General features: G+C 49.7%; 1 protein-coding gene across 1 annotated transcript in view; it reads right to left on the reverse strand.

Annotated features, from left to right (window-relative positions):
• The window catches only part of LOC135811253 (tripartite motif-containing protein 2-like), a 190,324-nt gene that overhangs the window by 145,806 nt on the left and 22,876 nt on the right, over positions 1 to 21,642 (reverse strand). The window contains exon 3 of the mRNA XM_065324457.1: positions 2,380 to 2,459. Coding sequence (XP_065180529.1) covers positions 2,380 to 2,459 — 80 coding nt within the window. The remainder of the gene's footprint in view (positions 1 to 2,379; positions 2,460 to 21,642) is intronic.

Consider the following 21,642-nt stretch of genomic DNA (forward strand, 5'->3'; position numbering starts at 1 on the left):
TCATCCTGAATTACTTCTCAAATCCCAGATGGACCCAAAGTGGACGAGGGGCCGACTAGCAATTCGCACATGCCCATGGTGAGAGCGGCAGAGTCATCTGAATGCTGTGTACTCCATGTCATACAGCAATCTCTGAGCCAACATGCACAGATGTCACTGAAGTCTGAATTTTGAAGCGTAAATATATTTCAGAAAATCAGATGCTAATAAAAGCAAGTCCACAGTAGACGGCGACATTGTTTCAGGCACCAACAGCCATCAATGAAGTCTGATTTTGAAGCGTGGAGATGAGAGAATGAAAATCTGATTCTAGCACAAGCTAAGAGTTGCCAATAATATGACTTTGCAGTGTAGCCAACATCAAAAAAGAAAGCGAAAGCAAGCAAGCAGTCATGCACATGCACGAACGACACCATGTTGGTTGGCGTTAGCATGGAAGATCCATGTGACATGTGATGTCAGGCTAGGCATGCGCAAAGCTTTGCATTGGCAATGCAAGTGGAATACCACATAGCACTTAACCCTTGCCATGCTGGGGCCCCTTTTCTCCAATCGGCCGGCTGTCCAGCGCACTGACTCTCTTTGTGTAGTTTGCGCACACAGCTCTGAACGAAATTTATTCTCATTTCACTCCACCCTGATGGATTTTCATCATCCTGGGCTCGTTGGAAAGATCAGGACCAAGCGAATCCATCATAGTAGATCTCAGCAACATAGACACACCAGGGCCACTTCCACCTCCTCTCCAAACTACTCCACCGTGCCTCGGAACGGCACAGCTCAATTTCACGTTCTTGTTCATCATCTTGCCCAAATTCAACCGATTTTCACGATTCGAACTCCGCTGGAAAGCTGAGATCCAAGCAATTTATTTGATGTCCATCACTCATGCGTCATGCCAAAGGGAAATCCCCTAGCCTGCTCCAAATAGCTGCGAAGTCATAAACCAAAAAAATCGCGTTTGCTCCGGGCCGTAATCTCGGTGTTCATCATGTCGCCGCTCAATGAGTCATTATCCTATAGCGACGAAATTTGTATCTTCGGAAAGATAACCTCAAGACCTTTCCTTTGGTGTATTGATTGTCATTATGTGTCACGGATTTACCATAGTTTGTACACTGATATATGCACTGCGATATAACCCTTTGTGGACGGACTGTACGAGTTTTGATCTAATAATAATAATAATAATAAGAAGAAGAAGATCGAAACTCGAAACGCGAATTTTTCTGAGCGCACCGCACGTTTTCGGCGATATTTTTTTACACAAATCGAAAGACGAAATCCATATCTTTCCAATGGTGCTAAATTCGCCGGGGGGTCCCTAGTCAAAATGTTGACGAAATCGGCCGCGCAAGAACGAAATTGAGAGCTTCCGCGAGCATGCAGAACTAACATTGCAGTACGAGTACTATTCGGCACGACGATACCGACGATGCCATCGGCATGATTCTGAACTGGAACTCTAATGTTTGAAGTTTTGACAGTTCTGGCGACCTACTTGATGAGTCTGATGACGACGAGTTCGAAATGGACAGTGATAGTGATGATATCCAAGAAATTCAAGAAAACAATTTATCTGATGGATTTGCTGATACTGCTAGTAGCGAGAGCGGTGGCGAGGATGATGTTGGACAGCTTATCCTATCTACTTTCCAAAAATGTATGGTGGTGTATTGGCTAATGCACACCGATTTCGAGTTATTACTGAGTTTTGCATGTCGCTTCTTTCCTGTACAAATTTTGCAGTCCATAAAGGGAGAATGCGCGATTTTTGTGCATATATGCGCTCATGGTCAAGCACGTTATGTTTCAGAGCGCATATATGCGCTCCTGGCACGAAAAGGGTTAAGTAGCGGTGCGTGACAAATGCAAACATGCCAGTATGCATTCTAACACAAAATAACTTCCCTAATTGCCAGAGTATAAAGCACACCTGAGCATAATACACAGACCTAATTTTGCCAAACTTTAAGGCAACTCAAGGTATATCCAGAGTATATTACGCAGTCGTGATTTGCGAATATTTTTGATTACAAAGACAGTACTATAGTGTGATCAGAGCCAACATTTTCATAAAAATTACATCTGTAAATGCAAGTGTAACATATGGTGTTTCATGCACATCTTGAATTTGCAGTGTAGCTGGCGGAAGACACCAGAAATGTATGAATATGTTTTGTGTAGAGTCATTGACTCAGATGTGGTAAACTACTTGACTACAGGGAGATCCATAGTCATTAGACTACTTTGAAAGTGCACATATTCCCATATTTGGAGCGCAGTGTGCACGAGCAACTTACGGCCTGAAATAGCGTATCTAAAGTTTGAACTACACTCTGGCAAACACGGTACAATACTAGTGTGACAAAAACTCACCCTGATCTGGCCTTCCACGGCAGCTGATACAGCAGTAAGTCTGATTTTTCCGTCCAGGTCACTGCGCATGGCAGTTTGAACTGCAAAATTGTCCAAAAAAGAAAAAGAAAAAACCCAAGCAAGTCCTTTCTTATATCTGTTGAATACGAGAAAGGACGACTGAGGACACATTATCCAGACATTACAACGGGAACAGGTAGGTTGGTGGAACGACATTTATTAGAGACGGGACAAGAGACCAAGACGAACGAAACGACTACATGGTGATTAGTGAAGAGTGAGAAAAGAGAGATCAAGTCTAAACGGCAAGATTAAGGGCCTGGGTAGCTATGGCAATTATGGGCGCGCAAGTAGCTACCCAGGCCAACGGAACAAAAGTAGACAAAAGGTGAGTACGCGAGTGCATGCAGGCCAGCTAGAAAAGGTAGGGGAGGAGGTACCTAACATACCACCCCTCCATGAAAAAAATCCCGCGTCCTCGCGGAGAGAAAAGAGAGAAAAAGATTAAAAAAATGACTGAAGGAGAAAAACACACACACACACACACACACATATTGCACGCGCGAACGGATCTCACAAAAGTGTGTACTAAATATGCACTACAGATCATTCCTGTACTACTTATAGTGTGTAATAACTATTGGAGTTTGACGAGGAACGTGAATTACTAGTATTTGCACGGCAAATACAGCCTAGTTACACTTTTTTAGAGCGTGGCTCACCATGATCGGACCCCTAACTTGGTACTGTTTTATGAACACACGCGCGCACACACACTACAAAAAATTCACGAAAATAAATTTGACGAAGAAGGAACGCATACAAAAAAAAGAAAGAGAGAAAGGTAGCTGACCTGCATGGCTTGAACGAGACGAGACGAGGTTGGCAAAGGAGAGGAGGTTGAAAGAGACGAGATGAGGTTGGCGTAGGAGAGACGAGACTGACATGGACTGACATGGACGAGACGAGACGAATGGCGGTTGAGGACGGCTGGGCATGGGATGATCTCAGGGTCGTGGGTCAATAATCGGGCGCCAATGTTGAACATGAGAAAGGACGACTGACGACACATTATCCAGACATAACAACAGGAACAGGTAGGTTGGTGGAACGACATTTATTAGAGACGGGACAAGAGACCAAGACGACCGAAACGACTACATGGTGATTATTATAAGAGTGAGAAAAGAGAGAGAGAGAGATCAAGTCTGAACGCCAAGATAAAGGGCCTGGGTAGCTATGGCAATTATGGGCGCGCAAGTAGCTACCCAGGCCAACGGAACAAAAGGAGACAAAAGGTGAGTATGCGAGTGCATGCAGGCCAGCTAGAAAAGGTACGGGAAGAGGTACCTAACATACTATCCCTACACACACAATATAGCTATTCTTATATCCATACTATCCCTACACACACAATATAGCTATTCTTATATCCATACTATCCCTACACACACAATATAGCTATTCTTATATCCATACTATCTCTACACGCACAATATAGCTATTCTTATATCCATACTATCCCTACACACACAATATAGCTATTCTTATATCCATACTATCTCTACACACACAATATAGCTATTCTTATATCCATACTATCCCTACACACAATATAGCTATTCTTATATCCATACTATCCCTACACACACAATATAGCTATTCTTATATCCATACTATCCCTACACACACAATATAGCTATTCTTATATCCATACTATCCCTACACACACAATATAGATATAGCGTACCAGCAAGGCACGGTTGTGCTCTATGAAATCTAACCTAAGTGCAACACCATCTCCCTGCACCAGTTCCACTACTTCCTCCGTTAAGCAAAACTATGTTGCGTTTTTACAGTTCAGTCCAAATCATTATATGGCTACGAACATGCTTTTCAAAGTGGAAAACAAGGCAGCATATTATGAAAGATATTTATTTACAGATGTCACACAGCTCGTTTCAAAGCAGTCCAGCTTCACTCTTCGTCTGAATCTGATGACGAATCACTCCCTGATGACATAGAGTCTGCATCCTCGCTGACTGTCGCCGCCAGCGCTGCCAGCTTTTGTTCCGCAGCCTTTATAAGTTTTTCAAGACAGGATTATTTTGACCATGGAGATCGCTAAGTTCTTCGCTCGAACTGTGAGCTTGACGACCTCCACGGTGGCGCTGGTAGTTGTGGCCAATCTCCGGAACCCCATGGAAGGAGCCATACAGACCCAAAAAAACGCTCCCCATCTTCGCAGCAGTGTAGTCGTGCCCGCACGTTTCCACGCCCTGCCGAAGCTCCTGTCTGGTTTTCTTCGCCACGAGTGACATGTCTGTCTACAGGCTGTGGAAGAACGCAGAGTCGTCGACGTTGAGATAAGGATTTTGCGCCGACTGAATGACAACCTGAATGTCGAACGCTTTTGATTTCCCCTGCGCTGCAAACACAAGTGCATTGATTTTGGTTGTGTGCGGATGCGCACCATCGGCTCGTGCTAGTACAACAGTGCTTGAGTGCTGGCCGGGTACTGGACACTTATTCGAGCCACGCAGCCTTTCAAACTGTTTCTCATGTTCGCACTTTGGTGTCATGCGCACGCGCCTGCGGTTGTGTTCTGGTGACATCCTGTCGAGAAACGGTTCTGCGTCGCCAATTTTTTCAAAGGACTCCACACTTTTCGAAGGTTCAAAAGAGTGTCAGAACAATGGACGACAACTCAGCTACCCTATGTAGGGGCTAGATCACTGACATGTATGTCTAATGCCGACAGAAATATCATGACAAGAACACTAAAATCGCAACAAAGTTTTGCTTAGTGGAGGAAGTATTTGTGCATGTGCAAGCCGAGGTGCGTTCGTACCCTTTCTAAGACCGCAAAGGTATGCAAGTTGAGGGCGCCAACTATCAACTTTGGTCGGATTTCACCGATTTCTGCAGAACAACCGTTAGCGCTTGCACCCGAATGCATCAGAGCAGTCACAGAGCAAAGCTGCATGCATACCCACGTATTCTCACAACACTGCACAAGGATGATTGGGGTACACCAGTGTGCTGGTTTCGATCAACTGGTGAAGCGATTGGCGTTGCAAGCAACCAAAGTGATCGGTCATGACTGAGCCGCAGCAGTACCCGCGACCGGGTGCAAAGTTTCCTGATCGACGTTGCAAACAGCCAACCAGAGTGAAGCAATTGGCATTGCAAACGGCCAAAGAAATCGCTCATGCTTGAGCGGCAATAGTACCCGCACCGGGGTGCAATGACTACTGATTGACGTCGCAAACAGCCGACCAATAGTATGCAATTTTAAGCGGAGATAGCAGCAGCAAAGCAACCAGTTGAAGGAAGCTGGATGAATGCAGATGCAGATGGATGAAATCCAACGCAGGTTCTCACTACGGCAATTTAGCAATGACAAGCGGTACCTGTATGTCAAGGCTATATTACATCGACTGGAATGGCAGCACTGCTCGGTCTGGTTGTGCTTCAGCAGCTGGGGCGAGACGCCGGAATTCCTTCATGCGGAAACGAGACAGCGAATCCGCAATGCAGTTAGACTGGTCAGCAATGTGAGCAGCAGTGATGGTGAAATTGAAGCGGGCGCACACACAGAACAGCTCCCTGATCAGGGTCATCACTAGCAGGGACTTGGATGTGCCAGAGCGGATGCAATCTACCACAGCCTTGTTGTCACAGTGCATTGTGATACAAAGCTGGCACCATTCCTTGCCCCACGTGCAGCACGCTGTGACCAATGCGTAGAGCTCCTTCCACTCAATGCTGTGAGCGAGTTGCTCAGGTGACCAGGTCCCTTGAAGCCAGCGGCCGCTGTTGAATGCGCCCCAGCCCAGGGTGCCGCAGGCATCAGTGAACAGCTCCAAGTCTGGAGATGGTGTCCAATCTGGGAACAGGAAGAATGATTTTCCATTCCATTGTTCTGGTAGCCGTAGCCACCATTGGATATCTTCCTGGCACTCGGTAGTCAGACTGATGCGGTAGTGAGGCTGCTGGTAGTGACTGCAAATAGACCACAGGCGCCGCATAAATGTCCGGCCGGGTACGATGACTCTTGCAGCGAAGGAGAGTTTCCTCAGAAGAGATTCGAGTTCGCGCTGGGACATGGTGGGGTTGATGCTCGCTGCAGTCAACAGGCGCTTGATGTCAGCCAATTTGTCGTCGGGGAGCCGGGCTTCCATCTTCTCACAATCCAGGATAATGCCCAGGAATGTCAGGGTACTAGACGAGCCTTCCACCTTTGCAGGCCGAAGTTTGAGAATGCACGGAGAAGAATAGCCAGCTGCCGATTCGCCACTGCCCGGCCCACGCTCACGCACAAGTAGTCGTCCAGTAAATGCAGCAAATTGGGAATGGAGATTTCGTGGTGCATTATCCATTCGATGGTGGCTACCACGGCATCAAATACCGCCGGGCTAGAGCGGAGCCCAAATGGCAAGACACGGTCGTAGTAGTACTTCCCCTGCCACAGGATGCCGAGGAGATGCCAATCATGTGGGCGGACAGGTATTTGACGAACAGCACTCTTCACATCGAGTTTAGAGAGGTAGACAGGAGACGGGGAGGACATAATGATGTTAATGGCTTCATCAATGCTGATGTACTGCAAAGAAAAAGGCTCGGCAGGGATCCCGTCGTTAACGCTGGAGCCTGAAGGGCTGGACACGTGGTATATCAAGCGTAGCTTGCCATTCTTTTTGGGAACAGCGCCAATGCCAGAGCAGTACATAAATGGGAATGGGGGTGGGTCAAATGGGCCAGCCGTGTAGCCGGCGTTTGCAGGAAGCGGTGAGCTGTACAGATACAAATGCAGAGTGATGAAATGGGCCTCAACCAGCGAAAACAGCCCTTAGGGTCAACATTTTCAAAATTCCTTTTTGGTTAGAAATTTGTTGAACCACATCTACTGAAGGACCTCAGCCAAGAAAAAGTTCAATATTCCGATTCTAAACGGGTGTATACACCAATATACAATATGTACTCCAAATTGGTGCAATGTATGTATACGATGTATGTGTACAATGAATATTCAGCATTCGAATGTGGGTGGGCAGCTTGAATACTTTTGAAATAGTGGAGTAAGCAGCTATAATGACAAAGAATAGCTAATGAGTGCGGAGAGATGATCGACATATTCGCAGCTTCATCCTGTGCGGAGTCGTTCCGCAATCTCGTCTTCCATTTCTTCCTCCGCAGCTGAAGACACGACGTCGCTGCCGTCACTAGCCCCAGACTCAGAATTTATCTCAGGTGACGACTCCTCATCTTCCGACTCTGACGAGTCATAGGCCACCTTGAGCCGCATCGGAGCAGGAGATGACGGCTGCGATCCGCCTCGCTGTCGACATCGATGTCGGAACCAAAAAACGTTTCATCCTCATTCTGAACTTCAGCGGCTACTTCAGCATCTACTCCCCACCAGGCTCGAGCTAGCTGTAGACAATGACTGCCGTGTGTGCTCTGCGAACAGCTCTGGCGTCCGCAGCCATCGCAACAAGATCAAGGAACACTGGACTCGCCACTCGACACCCCTTCAACTTCAAAATAAATTACTTCAAGCAAAGAGTTCAAGCTGCAAACAGCGCGATCAAAAAATCGTTGAACGTCACAAATCGACCTTTTTCTCGAAAAAATTACGAAATCTCTAAGGGTCGTTTTCGCTGATTGCGGCTCAAATGCTGATGAGAGGTTGGACGAGTGCTGGTTGGTTATGCAGTTTCCGGTAAAGCCAATGTCAAAGCCGCAGCGGAGGCCGTTAATAACATACGTCAATGAACTGTCATGATGGTTACGGAGCAGTGATCAGGGTGGTTACAGAGCAGTGATCAGGGTGGTTACGGAGCAGTGATCAGGGTGGTTACGGAGCAGTGATCAGGGTGGCTACGGAGCAGTGATCAGGGTGGTTACGGAGCAGTGATCAGGGTGGTTACGGAGCAGTGATCAGGGTGGTTACGGAGCAGTGGTCAGGGTGGTTACGGAGCAGTGATCAGGGTGGTTACGGAGCAGTGATCAGGGTGGTTACGGAGCAGTGATCATGGTGGTTACGGAGCAGTGATCAGGGTGGTTACGGAGCAGTGATCAGGGTGGTTACGGAGCAGTGATCAGGGTGGTTACGGAGCAGTGATTCGAAGCAAGAAACAGAGAGGGTTGTGTGGACAGCAGGACATGCGCTTGTGAAATCAGTAGAACGGGAAGTGCAGGGAGAAATATGTACAATCGCGGGAGCTGCAGCCAAAGCACACAGAGTTACTGGCGCCTACCGCACTTGCATCCGTTGTGGTCCTTGGACTCACAGCGGTTGCAAACATGGGCATACTTGCACGTGCTGAGAACGCCTGTAAAGTTCGATCCTTGAACTTTGTTACTTATTTCGAGCACACACACCCAACATGCAAGAGCATTCTATTTTGACTTCACTTCTTGGGAACATAAACAGCAAGAACAAAGAAATGCAAATCACTCCAGATTATCAGAACTGGACGGAAGGTGCTAGAAGCAGTAGAAGAAGAGAGAAGGATCCAGAACCGGATGTGTACAATACGATGACAAGCTAGACCACATAGGTGGGGTGATCATGAATGCGTGTCATGTGCAGGTAAGCCGTACATGGGTGGAGTGTCATGTGACGGCACAGCAAGGCACTAGATGACTGTGCATGATAATTATAAGCAACACATATAATTCATGTGTAGCACATGCAACATCTCCCCCCTTAGGAAAGAAATTGGAGGAATACTCAAAGGAACAAAGCACGATAATATCGAGACAAGAAGAAAAACTGTTGCGACAAACTTGCAAGAAATCGCATGATAACTCTGAGAGAGGGGCGACTGTCAAATCTCTTCAAAGAGGCGACAGAGGCATGTCGGGCACGCTGCGGCCAGCCGGGTGCCGGAGGACTATTGGGAATCTCAACAGACTCCGATGGGCTAGCGGGCAGGAAACGCAGCTGATGCCGGTTGCGACAGATCGTGCCGCTGGGTACTGGAATCAGCAGAGACCAATTAGACAGCGATCTGCAATCCACACGCTATCACCAGGCTGCAGGGGCTGGAGAGGCTTGGTCCGGTGACGTTTATCAAAGTTAACCTTTGACTGTGCTCGGCGATGTTGCTCCCACTCCCTCAGCTTTTCACCTGCAGGGAGCGTCGGCAGGAGAGTGGAGGGTTCCCCGGTAGCGTACCACGGAGGCTGCGGCACATCAGTAACTGTGATGGCGAGAACCCGCTCTGAAGTGGCGTACTACGGTAGGTGAGGAGATCCAGTTGGAAGTCGTCCGACTTCGCTAGAAGCTGCTTGATAGTGCGCACTGCACGCTCTGCTTCCCCATTGCTTTGCGGGTGATGCGGAGCGCTCATCACGTGATCAAAGTTCCATTGACAGCTAAACCGGGCGGGACTCGTCACTTGCATACTGGGGCCCATTTTCCTAGACGAGAGTCTCAGGCACACCGTGCCGGGCGAAGACGGCTTTCATAGCAGTGATGACAGAGGCAGACGTGGTGGAACGGAGAGGCAAGGCTTCAACATAGCGCGAGTAGTAGTCGACACCCACCAGGTATGTTGTGTTACCGAATTGACACAGGTCAGAACTAACTCGCTGCCACGGGAGTGAAGGAAACTCAGTCGGTCGGAGAGGTTCAGGAGGTTGGCTACGGTGCTGGCAGCATGTGCGACATTGCGTAACTGCAGAAGCGACGTCATTCTTCCATGATGGCCACCAGACAGATTGGCGGGCCTGCGCCTGGCACATGACGATACCGTGATGAGTAGACGTGTGCAGCTTGCGGATGACCATACGCACGCAGAGATGCAGGCACAACCACGCGTGCACCATAGAAGATACGACCGTTGGCAACAGAGAGATGCTGGCGGGCGGCAACGTATGGGAGGAGGTCAGCAGGGACGTCCTTGCTGTGATCTGGCCAGCGAGACTGAACAAACTTAGCAACTTGCTGCAGGATGCGATCAGCCTGGGTGGCATCTCGTAGGGCAAGCGAGAATCCAGACGACATGTACGCTTCGCCAGCTGAATCGGCAAGAGAAGCGATCTCGTCAGTCAGAACAGACGAGGTAGAGATGGTGGTAGGTAGTGTAGTGGTGCTCAAGAGAGAGAGAGAGCATCGGCCACAACGAGATCACGGCCAGGGACATGCTCGGCAGTGACGTCGAAACGAGCCAGTCGAAGTAGCAGACGCTGGCAACGAAGTGGCACTCGATCTAGATCACGGCTGTTTACCAGGGGACCCAAGGGCTTATGGTCGGTATGCACCGTGAATGGCTTGCTACCAACGAGATACTGGGCGAATTACTCACATCCCCAGACGATGGCTTGACATTCTTTCTCGATCTGCGCATAGTTGCGCTCGGCATCGCTGACAGATCGGGAGGCGTACGTAACAGGTTGTCAGCCAGCTGACTGCTGCTGGAGGAGAACAGCTCCAAGACCATAGCCACTGGCATCAACGCGCAGAAGAGTTGGCTTAGAGACGTCGTAGAATGCTAGGCAAGGAGACTGTTTAGCGAGTTGTTTGAGCCGTTGGAAAGCTTCTTCTTGGGGAGCATCCCAACACCAGACCGTGTCAGGGCGGAGGAGCAATCGGAGCGGCTGAGAGACGGTGGCCATTTCCCGCAGAAACTTGCTGAGATAATTAAACATACCCAGCACGCGACGTAGCGCAGGGAGATCGGCCGGTGCCTGGAGCTCGGAGATAGCGGCGAGGCGCTGCTGACTGGGGCTGACTCCATCAGCGGAGACAACATAGCCCAAAAATTCAACTGACGACTGGCGAACATGTTCCTTGTCAGCGTTAAGGGCAACACCAGCATTGCGCAGGATTGATCTGACCTTCTCCAAGTTAGCATCGTGCTCCTCGACCGTCGCACCAAAGACCGGGATGTCGTCCATGAAGACGCACACCCCTGGAAGGCCATCCAGGCATTGCATTAACTTGCGCTGGAATATTTCTGGCGCCGATGTTATGCCAAACGGAAGTCGACGGAAGCAGTAACGTCCGAATGGCGTGATGAACGTGGTGAGCTTAGCTGTTTCGGCATCGAGAGGCACCTGCCAGAAACCTTTTGCTGCATCCAGGGTGGTGAAGCATGTAGCGCCACTCAGCTTTGCTAATGTCTCGTTGACGGTGGGCAGGGTGAAGGTTTCGCGCTTGACCGAAGCATTCAGACGTCGCAGATCTACGCATATCCGAACGTCACCGTTCTTTTTGGCAACGGGCACCATGGGTGTGCACCAGTCCGTTGGCTCTGTGATCTTTGTAATGACATCGGCAGCTTCCATGCGGACAAGCTCTGCTTTGACCTTCGACAGTATCGGAATCGGAACGCGACGAGCTGTTGAGCACTGGAACTCAACGGCATCAGGCCTCAGAGCGATCTTGACGGGCTCACGCAGCATGCGTCCAAGAGAAGTGGTGGCTGCTTCGCTTCTGAGATGCCTTTGAATACAAAACACATTGCTAGTGAGGCTTCGCAACTCAGGAGGTTGGATTTGCCCCGTGTGAGAACGTTAATCTCCAGCTGGTGCTGCGAGGAACTGAGCTTTGGGCTGGACAAAGTTGCGCTGAACGTGCCTTTGCAGTCGATGCGATCATCATTGGCTCCTGTCAACCGTGTTGTAGGAGAGCTCAGAGGCGGTGGTGACTTGAGGGATTCGTATGTTGCTGGAGTAATCACAGTGATATCCGCTCCAGTGTCAATCTTGAACGGTACGGACTTCCCGTACAACAGCAGATCACACATCCATGGACTGCTGCCTGATGCGATACTATCTAAATCCAAGTAGGCCCAATCCTCAGTCACACCCGGATCGTCCTGTGGGGCCAGAGAATGTGCACCAGAGCTACTGGATTGCTTGGAAGATGAGCCTTTCTTGGATGAGCGACACACACGGGCGTAATGGCCTTTCTTGGAGCAGCTGCGGCAGGTAACATCCCGAGCAGGACAACGGACGCGGGTATGGGACTTACCACCACAAAACATGCAGAGATTGTGAGACTGACTGCGGGCAGGTCCATCAGACTTACTCTTGAACGATCCTGTGCTCTTACGAGGAGCAGCAGAATCACCAGCGACAGCGGCTGACGCAGTTGTAGCACTGGCATGGCCGTGCTGTGAGGCGACTTGCTGGCGGACGAGCTCGTACCCGCGAGCTTTCTCTGTAGCCTTTTCCAAGGTCAGATTGTCCGTCAGCTGCAAGTCCGTTGCAAATTACTCATTTAGCAAGGTGGCAACGAAACGCTCACGAATGCGATCGGATTTGTTATTTCCGAACTCGCATGTCTCAGCTATCACGTGCAGATGACGGAGAAACTCTTCCACCGTCTCACCTGGACGCTCAAACACCATCCGCTCGTGGAATAGGTTCGTCTTCGGGGTGAAATAGTCACCAAACGTCTTGAGCACATTGTCGAAGTCTTTCTTATCAGCGTCTGTGTCAAACTGAAGCTGCAGGAACACAGGCTCAGCTTCCGGACCCAACGCATATTTCAGAGCTGCTACCTGGACCTCACCATCTTCCTTGTGAAGCTTGGTAGCAAGGCGGTAGGTCGAGAATCGTTCTCGCCGCAGAGGCCATTTCTGCGGGGCAGAAAAGTCGAAGCGGTCAGGGACCGGGGCTGTGCGGGTTGACATTATCCTGACACCATGTAAAGTTCGATCCTTGAACTTTGTTACTTATCTCGAGCACACACACCCAACATGCGACAGCATTCTATTTTGACTTCACTTCTTGGGAACATAAACAACAAGAACAAAGAAATGCAAATCACTCCAGATTATCAGAACTGGATGGAAGGTGCTAGAAGCAGTAGAAGAAGAGAGAAGGATCCAGAACCGGATGTGTACAATACGATGACAAGCTAGACCACATAGGTTGGTTGATCATGAATGCGTGTCATGTGCAGGTAAGCCGTACATGGATGGAGTGTCATGTGATGGCACAGCAAGGCACTAGATGACTGTGCATGATAATTACAAGCAACACATATAATTCATGTGTAGCACATGCAACAACGCCCAGTGTGAAAGTTGCGGCAGATCGGTTGGCCATTGGACACTGTACGGACTCCATTGAAGGCTTGCTGGTTGTTACGTTGCGGACAAAAGGGACACTGGCCGCCTCCGGGATGGACGAGGCGACAGGACTCACATGTGGGCCTTGATCGGCTAGTCACGGACATTTGCCACAGACTGATGTCGATGCATAGCCAGCAATCGCATGTCATCACGTACATTGAAAATCAACATAATTTTGCGAATCGACCATTTTTTCAGGATCACTTTTCAACGAGGACGAAGCAAAGTCGGCCAAACGAAGCCTAGAGGAAGAAAATCACCCTCTCCACTTCACCATCATGATACTGACATAGATACGAGATGGAACAACTAAAAAATCCACAAGAGAACTGTACGGCCATCATCGCTTTGGTCTAAGAATTTCTATCACGATCAAAAATGTACGAGGAGCACTCAAAAATAAGCCACAGACGTACCTTTATCGCTCTCTACTCCTTTATCAAGGCACAAAAGTCGACTCTCCACTTTCAAACCAGGAACCAGACAAACCAGTGGTCCTTTTCAGCTGCTCCACGAGCGCAGGAAATGTTCACCAAGGGGCGCAGAGCAGCATCCATTCCAGAAAAAGAGCTAAAATACGAGTGAGACTGCATGCCTGAGTACATGAGTACATGTATGAGTACATGCAGAAAATAGGCAATTTCAGCGTTTCTGCTCCAAACAGCAACTAGCTTCGACTAGAAACAAAGATTATTACCAAAGGATCAAACAACAACCATTTTCTGCAGTTTTTTTGCAGAAAGATTCCTTGTGCTTGGCCCAGCACGCCAAAAATCACACCTTGGAGGAGTACAAAAATTACAACTCTCATATGTCCTCGATTGCTGGCCATGACGCCAAAGCGCTTGCCTGGCTGAGCAGAAATAGCAGAGCGAAACTGGGTGCCGTACGACAGCCAAGCCTGCGAATAGTGTTGCCTGTTTGCAGCAACAATGGTGGCTTGGTATGAGAGCATCTCCTGCAGGCGGGACGGGTTGGCAGAACACATGACGTTCATGAAGAGAGTCCATGCCTCCAGCCATGTTGGCAAGTCGTGGACGCGTCGACGAACGGGCTGGGCAGTGCCACCTTCCACCACCTCCAAAGACTGGCCGCCACTGCTGAACTGCAGCTGAAGCTGGCGTGGGGCAGAATACGAGGTGGCAATAGTACCCGGCAGGAGCTGGGTGAAATCTACAAAGTCAACCTTCAATATTTTCAGTTGTATAGTCTGAGGAACAGAGAGATTACCAGCGTTGGAAGACTCCGCCGAAGGTTGAGTTCCAGATCCAGGGGCAGTGATGTTGGCCAGCATTGGAGCGATCGCCTCCGACAAGGCAACGGCGACGGCGGAATGTACTTCCTGCCGCACAAACTGGTGGAAATCGTCATTTCTTCTCCGGTCCGGGATCTGGGGAGTCGGAAAAGCTGCTGCAACACTCTCCAGATCCTGCTCTTGCTCCTGCTCGTGCTCCTGCCGCAAGGATGGCGTGGCCGACGGGGATCGAGGTTCCCGTGCCGCCGAGCTCGACGTCTTTTGGATACTGAGCTTCAAACGGGCAAGAAGCTGGGGCGTTATTCTGCTCGAATTCAGCCCACAGCCTTCCAGCTCGGCCCGCAAGTCCGACACGTTCATACGACACGCTTCAGAGGTAGACAACATGTTTGTCGTGCAGTAAATGGCTGCGAGGAAACTACAAGGAGTCTGAAAAAATAATTCTATTCTCCTCAAACAAATTCCGGTTGCTGCTCAGCAAACATATTCCGGTTGCTACTCAGAGACACTGCAAAGGAAAGCCAAAGCCACAGTCAGCGCAGCAAGAGCTACCCAGGGCGATTTGGGCGCGCATACGGGCGCGCATGCGCAGCAGTTGAGAGCACATGTAAAGCCTGCTCAGTCACAGCTAGCCCAAAAGCTAACCCAACATTTAACTACACATGCATGCATGCACACAACCATACATATACAAAATCACATACACACACAATCCCCCCGCCCCCCCCCCCCCCCCCCCCCTCTGTCGCCCCCCCCCCCCAAAAAAAGACAAGAAACGTTGGTTGCTGTTCTTTCACCAGGTTGTTGCAAGTCACAGTGATTTTTGAATATGACAGTGTACATGCCTGACAAAGTGGTCAGTAGGGGTAGACTGGTCACTAGTCACACTGGTCAGTAGGGGTAGACTGGTCACTAGTCACACTGGTCAGTAGGGATAGACTGGTCACTAGTCACACTGGTCAGTAGGGATAGACTGGTCACTAGTCACACTGGTCAGTAGGGATAGACTGGTCACTAGTCACACTGGTCAGTAGGGATACACAGGTCAGTAGTCACACTGGTCAGTAGGGGTAGACTGGTCACTAGTCACACTGGTCAGTAGGGATACACTGGTCACTAGTCACACTGGTCAGTAGGGGTAGACTGGTCACTAGTCACACTGGTCAGTAGGGATAGACTGGTCACTTGTCACACTGGTCAGTAGGGGTAGACTGGTCACTAGTCACACTGGTCAGTAGGGATAGACTGGTCACTAGTCACACTGGTCAGTAGGGATAGACTGGTCACTAGTCACACTGGTCAGTAGGGATAGACTGGTCACTAGTCACACTGGTCAGTAGGGATAGACTGGTCACTAGTCACACTGGTCAGTAGGGATAGACTGGTCACTAGTCACACTGGTAAGTAGGGATAGACTGGTCACTAGTCACACTGGTCAGTAGGGATAGACTGGTCACTAGTCACACTGGTCAGTAGGGATAGACTGGTCACTAGTCACACTGGTAAGTAGGGATAGACTGGTCACTAGTCACACTGGTCAGTAGGGATAGACTGGTCACTAGTCACACTGGTCAGTAGGGATAGACTGGTCACTAGTCACACTGGTCAGTAGGGATAGACTGGTCACTAGTCACACTGGTCAGTAGGGATAGACTGGTCACTAGTCACACTGGTCAGTAGGGATAGACTGGTCACTAGTCACACTGGTAAGTAGGGATAGACTGGTCACTAGTCACACTGGTCAGTAGGGATAGACTGGTCACTAGTCACACTGGTCAGTAGGGATAGACTGGTCACTAGTCACACTGGTCAGTAGGGATACACTGGTCACTAGTCACACTGGTCAGTAGGGGTAGACTGGTCACTAGTCACACTGGTCAGTAGGGATAGACTGGTCACTAGTCACACTGGTCAGTAGGGATAGACTGGTCACTAGTCACACTGGTCAGTAGGGATAGACTGGTCACTAGTCACACTGGTCAGTAGGGATAGACTGGTCACTAGTCACACTGGTCAGTAGGGGTAGACTGGTCACTAGTCACACTGGTCAGTAGGGATAGACTGGTCACTAGTCACACTGGTCAGTAGGGATAGACTGGTCACTAGTTACACTGGTCAGTAGGGATAGACTGGTCACTAGTCACACTGGTCAGTAGGGATAGACTGGTCACTAGTCACACTGGTCAGTAGGGATAGACTGGTCACTAGTCACACTGGTCAGTATAGTAGGGGTAGACTGGTCACTAGTCATACTGGTCAGTAGGGATAGACTGGTCACTAGTCACACTGGTCAGTAGGGGTAGACTGGTCACTAGTCACACTGGTCAGTAGGGATAGACTGGTCACTAGTCACACTGGTCAGTAGGGATAGACTGGTCACTAGTCACACTGGTCAGTAGGGGTAGACTGGTCACTAGTCACACTGGTCAGTAGGGGTAGACTGGTCACTAGTCACACTGGTCAGTAGGGATAGACTGGTCACTAGTCACACTGGTCAGTAGGGGTAGACTGGTCACTAGTCACACTGGTCAGTAGGGATAGACTGGTCACTAGTCACACTGGTCAGTAGGGATAGACTGGTCACTAGTCACACTGGTCAGTAGGGATAGACTGGTCACTAGTCACACTGGTCAGTAGGGATAGACTGGTCACTAGTCACACTGGTCAGTAGGGATAGACTGGTCACTAGTCACACTGGTAAGTAGGGATAGACTGGTCACTAGTCACACTGGTCAGTAGGGATAGACTGGTCACTAGTCACACTGGTCAGTAGGGATAGACTGGTCACTAGTCACACTGGTCAGTAGGGATACACTGGTCACTAGTCACACTGGTCAGTAGGGGTAGACTGGTCATTAGTCACACTGGTCAGTAGGGATACACTGGTCACTAGTCACACTGGTCAGTAGGGGTAGACTGGTCACTAGTCACACTGGTCAGTAGGGGTAGACTGGTCACTAGTCACACTGGTCAGTAGGGATAGACTGGTCACTTGTCACACTGGTCAGTAGGGGTAGACTGGTCACTAGTCACACTGGTCAGTAGGGGTAGACTGGTCACTAGTCACACTGGTCAGTAGGGGTAGACTGGTCACTAGTCACACTGGTCAGTAGGGATAGACTGGTCACTAGTCACACTGGTCAGTAGGGATAGACTGGTCACTAGTCACACTGGTCAGTGGGGATAGACTTGTCACTAGTCACACTGGTCAGTAGGGATAGACTGGTCACTAGTCACACTGGTCAGTAGGGATAGACTGGTCACTAGTCACACTGGTCAGTAGGGATAGGCTGGTCACTAGTCACACTGGTCAGTAGGGATAGACTGGTCACTAGTCACACTGGTCAGTAGGGGTATACTGGTCACTAGTCACACTGGTCAGTAGGGATAGACTGGTCACTAGTCACACTGGTCAGTAGGGATAGACTGGTCACTAGTCACACTGGTCAGTAGGGATAGACTGGTCACTAGTCACACTGGTCAGTATGGGTAGACTGGTCACTAGTCACACTGGTCAGTATGGGTAGACTGGTCACTAGTCACACTGGTCAGTAGGGATAGACTGGTCACTAGTCATACTGGTCAGTAGGGATAGACTGGTCACTAGTCACACTGGTCAGTAGGGATAGACTGGTCACTAGTCACACTGGTCAGTAGGGGTAGACTGGTCACTAGTCACACTGGTCAGTAGGGGTAGACTGGTCACTAGTCACACTGGTCAGTAGGGATAGACTGGTCACTAGTCACACTGGTCAGTAGGGGTAGACTGGTCACTAGTCACACTGGTCAGTAGGGATAGACTGGTCACTAGTCACACTGGTCAGTAGGGATAGACTGGTCACTAGTCACACTGGTCAGTAGGGATAGACTGGTCACTAGTCACACTGGTCAGTAGGGATAGACTGGTCACTAGTCACCACTGGTCAGTAGGGATAGACTGGTCACTAGTCACACTGGTCAGTAGGGGTAGACTGGTCACTAGTCACACTGGTCAGTAGGGGTAGACTGGTCACTAGTCACACTGGTCAGTAGGGGTAGACTGGTCACTAGTCACACTGGTCAGTAGGGATAGACTGGTCACTAGTCACACTGGTCAGTAGGGGTAGACTGGTCACTAGTCACACTGGTCAGTAGGGATAGACTGGTCACTAGTCACACTGGTCAGTAGGGGTAGACTGGTCACTAGTCACACTGGTCAGTAGGGATAGACTGGTCACTAGTCACACTGGTCAGTAGGGATAGACTGGTCACTAGTCACACTGGTCAGTAGGGATAGACTGGTCACTAGTCACACTGGTCAGTAGGGATAGACTGGTCACTAGTCACACTGGTCAGTAGGGATAGACTGGTCACTAGTCACACTGGTCAGTAGGGGTAGACTGGTCACTAGTCACACTGGTCAGTAGGGATAGACTGGTCACTAGTCACACTGGTCAGTAGGGATAGACTGGTCACTAGTCACACTGGTCAGTAGGGGTAGACTGGTCACTAGTCACACTGGTCAGTAGGGATAGACTGGTCACTAGTCACACTGGTCAGTAGGGGTAGACTGGTGACTAGTCACACTGGTTGGTAGGGGTAGACTGGTCACTAGTCACACTGGTCAGTAGGGATAGACTGGTCACTAGTCACACTGGTCAGTAGGGATAGACTGGTCACTAGTCACACTGGTCAGTAGGGATAGACTGGTCACTAGTCACACTGGTCAGTAGGGGTAGACTGGTCACTAGTCACACTAGTCAGTAGGGATAGACTGGTCACTAGTCACACTGGTCAGTAGGGATAGACTGGTCACTAGTCACACTGGTCAGTAGGGATAGACTGGTCACTAGTCACACTGGTCAGTAGGGGTAGACTGGTCACTAGTCACACTGGTCAGTAGGGATAGACTGCCCGCTAGTCAAACTGGTCAGTAGGGATAGACTGGTCACTAGTCACACTGGTCAGTAGGGGTAGACTGGTCACTAGTCATACTGGTCAGTAGGGATAGACTGGTCACTAGTCACACTGGTCAGCAGGGGTAGACTGGTCACTCGTCACACTGGTCAGTAGGGACAGACTGGTCACTGGTCACACTGGTCAGTAGCGACAGACTGGTCACTAGTCACACTGGTCAGTAGGGATAGACTCGTCACTAGTCGCACTGGTCAGTAGGGGTAGACTGGTCACTAGTCACACTGGTCAGTAGGGATAGACTGGTCACTAGTCACACTGGTCAGTAGGGATAGACTGGTCACTAGTCACACTGGTCAGTAGGGATAGACTGGTCACTAGTCACACTGGTCAGTAGGGGTAGACTGGTCACTAGTCACACTGGGCAGTAGGGATAGACTGGTCACTAGTCACACTGGTCAGTAGGGAAAGACTGGTCACTAGTCACACTGGTCAGTAGGGATAGACTGGTCACTAGTCACACTGGTTAGTATTAGCGGTAGACTGGTCACTAGACACACTGGTCAGTAGGGATAGACTGGTCACTAGTCACACTGGTCAGTAGGGATAGACTGGTCACTAGTCACACTGGTCAGTAGGGATATACTGGTCACTAGTCACACTGGTCAGTAGGGATAGACTGGTCACTAGTCACACTGGTCAGTAGGGATAGACTGGTCACTAGTCACACTGGTCAGTAGGTATAGACTGGTCACTAGTCACACTGGTCAGTAGGGATAGACTGGTCACTTGTCACACTGGTTAGTAGGGGTAGACTGGTCACTAGACACACTGGTCAGTAGGGATAGACTGGTCACTAGTCACACTGGTCAGTAGGGATAGACTGGTCACTAGTCACACTGGTCAGTAGGGATAGACTGGTCACTAGTCACACTGGTCAGTAGGGATAGACTGTTCACTTGTCACACTGGTTAGTAGGGGTAGACTGGTCACTAGTCACACTGGTCAGTAGGGATAGACTGGTCACTAGTCACACTGGTCAGTAGGGATAGACTGGTCACTAGTCACACTGGTCAGTAGGGATAGACTGGTCACTAGTCACACTGGTCAGTAGGGGTAGACTGGTCACTAGTCACACTGGTCAGTAGGGATAGACTGGTCACTAGTCACACTGGTCAGTAGGGATAGACTGGTCACTAGTCACACTGGTCAGTAGGGATAGACTGGTCACTAGTCACACTGGTCAGTAGGGATAGACTGGTCACTAGTCACACTGGTCAGTAGGGATAGACTGGTCACTAGTCACACTGGTCAGTAGGGGTAGACTGGTCACTAGTCACACTGGTCAGTAGGGATAGACTGGTCACTAGTCACACTGGTCAGTAGGGATAGACTGGTCACTAGTCACACTGGTCAGTAGGGATAGACTGGTCACTAGTCACACTGGTCAGTAGGGATAGACTGGTCACTAGTCACACTGGTCAGTAGGGATAGACTGTTCACTTGTCACACTGGTTAGTAGGGGTAGACTGGTCACTAGACACACTGGTCAGTAGGAATAGACTGGTCACTAGTCACACTGGTCAGTAGGGATAGACTGGTCACTAGTCACACTGGTCAGTAGGGATAGACTGGTCACTAGTCACACTGGTCAGTAGGGGTAGACTGGTCACTAGTCACACTGGTCAGTATGGATAGACTGCCTGCTAGTCAAACTGGTCAGTAGGGATAGACTGGTCACTAGTCACACTGGTCAGTAGGGGTAGACTGGTCACTAGTCATACTGGTCAGTAGGGATAGACTGGTCACTAGTCACACTGGTCAGCAGGGGTAGACTGGTCACTCGTCACACTGGTCAGTAGGGACAGACTGGTCACTAGTCACACTGGTCAGTAGCGACAGACTGGTCACTAGTCACACTGGTCAGTAGGGATAGACTCGTCACTAGTCGCACTGGTCAGTAGGGGTAGACTGGTCACTAGTCACACTGGTCAGTAGGGATAGACTGGTCACTAGTCA

This window comes from Sycon ciliatum, chromosome 3 (assembly GCF_964019385.1).
Source record: "Sycon ciliatum chromosome 3, ocSycCili1.1, whole genome shotgun sequence".
In the NCBI taxonomy this organism is placed as follows: Eukaryota; Metazoa; Porifera; class Calcarea; order Leucosolenida; family Sycettidae; genus Sycon; species Sycon ciliatum.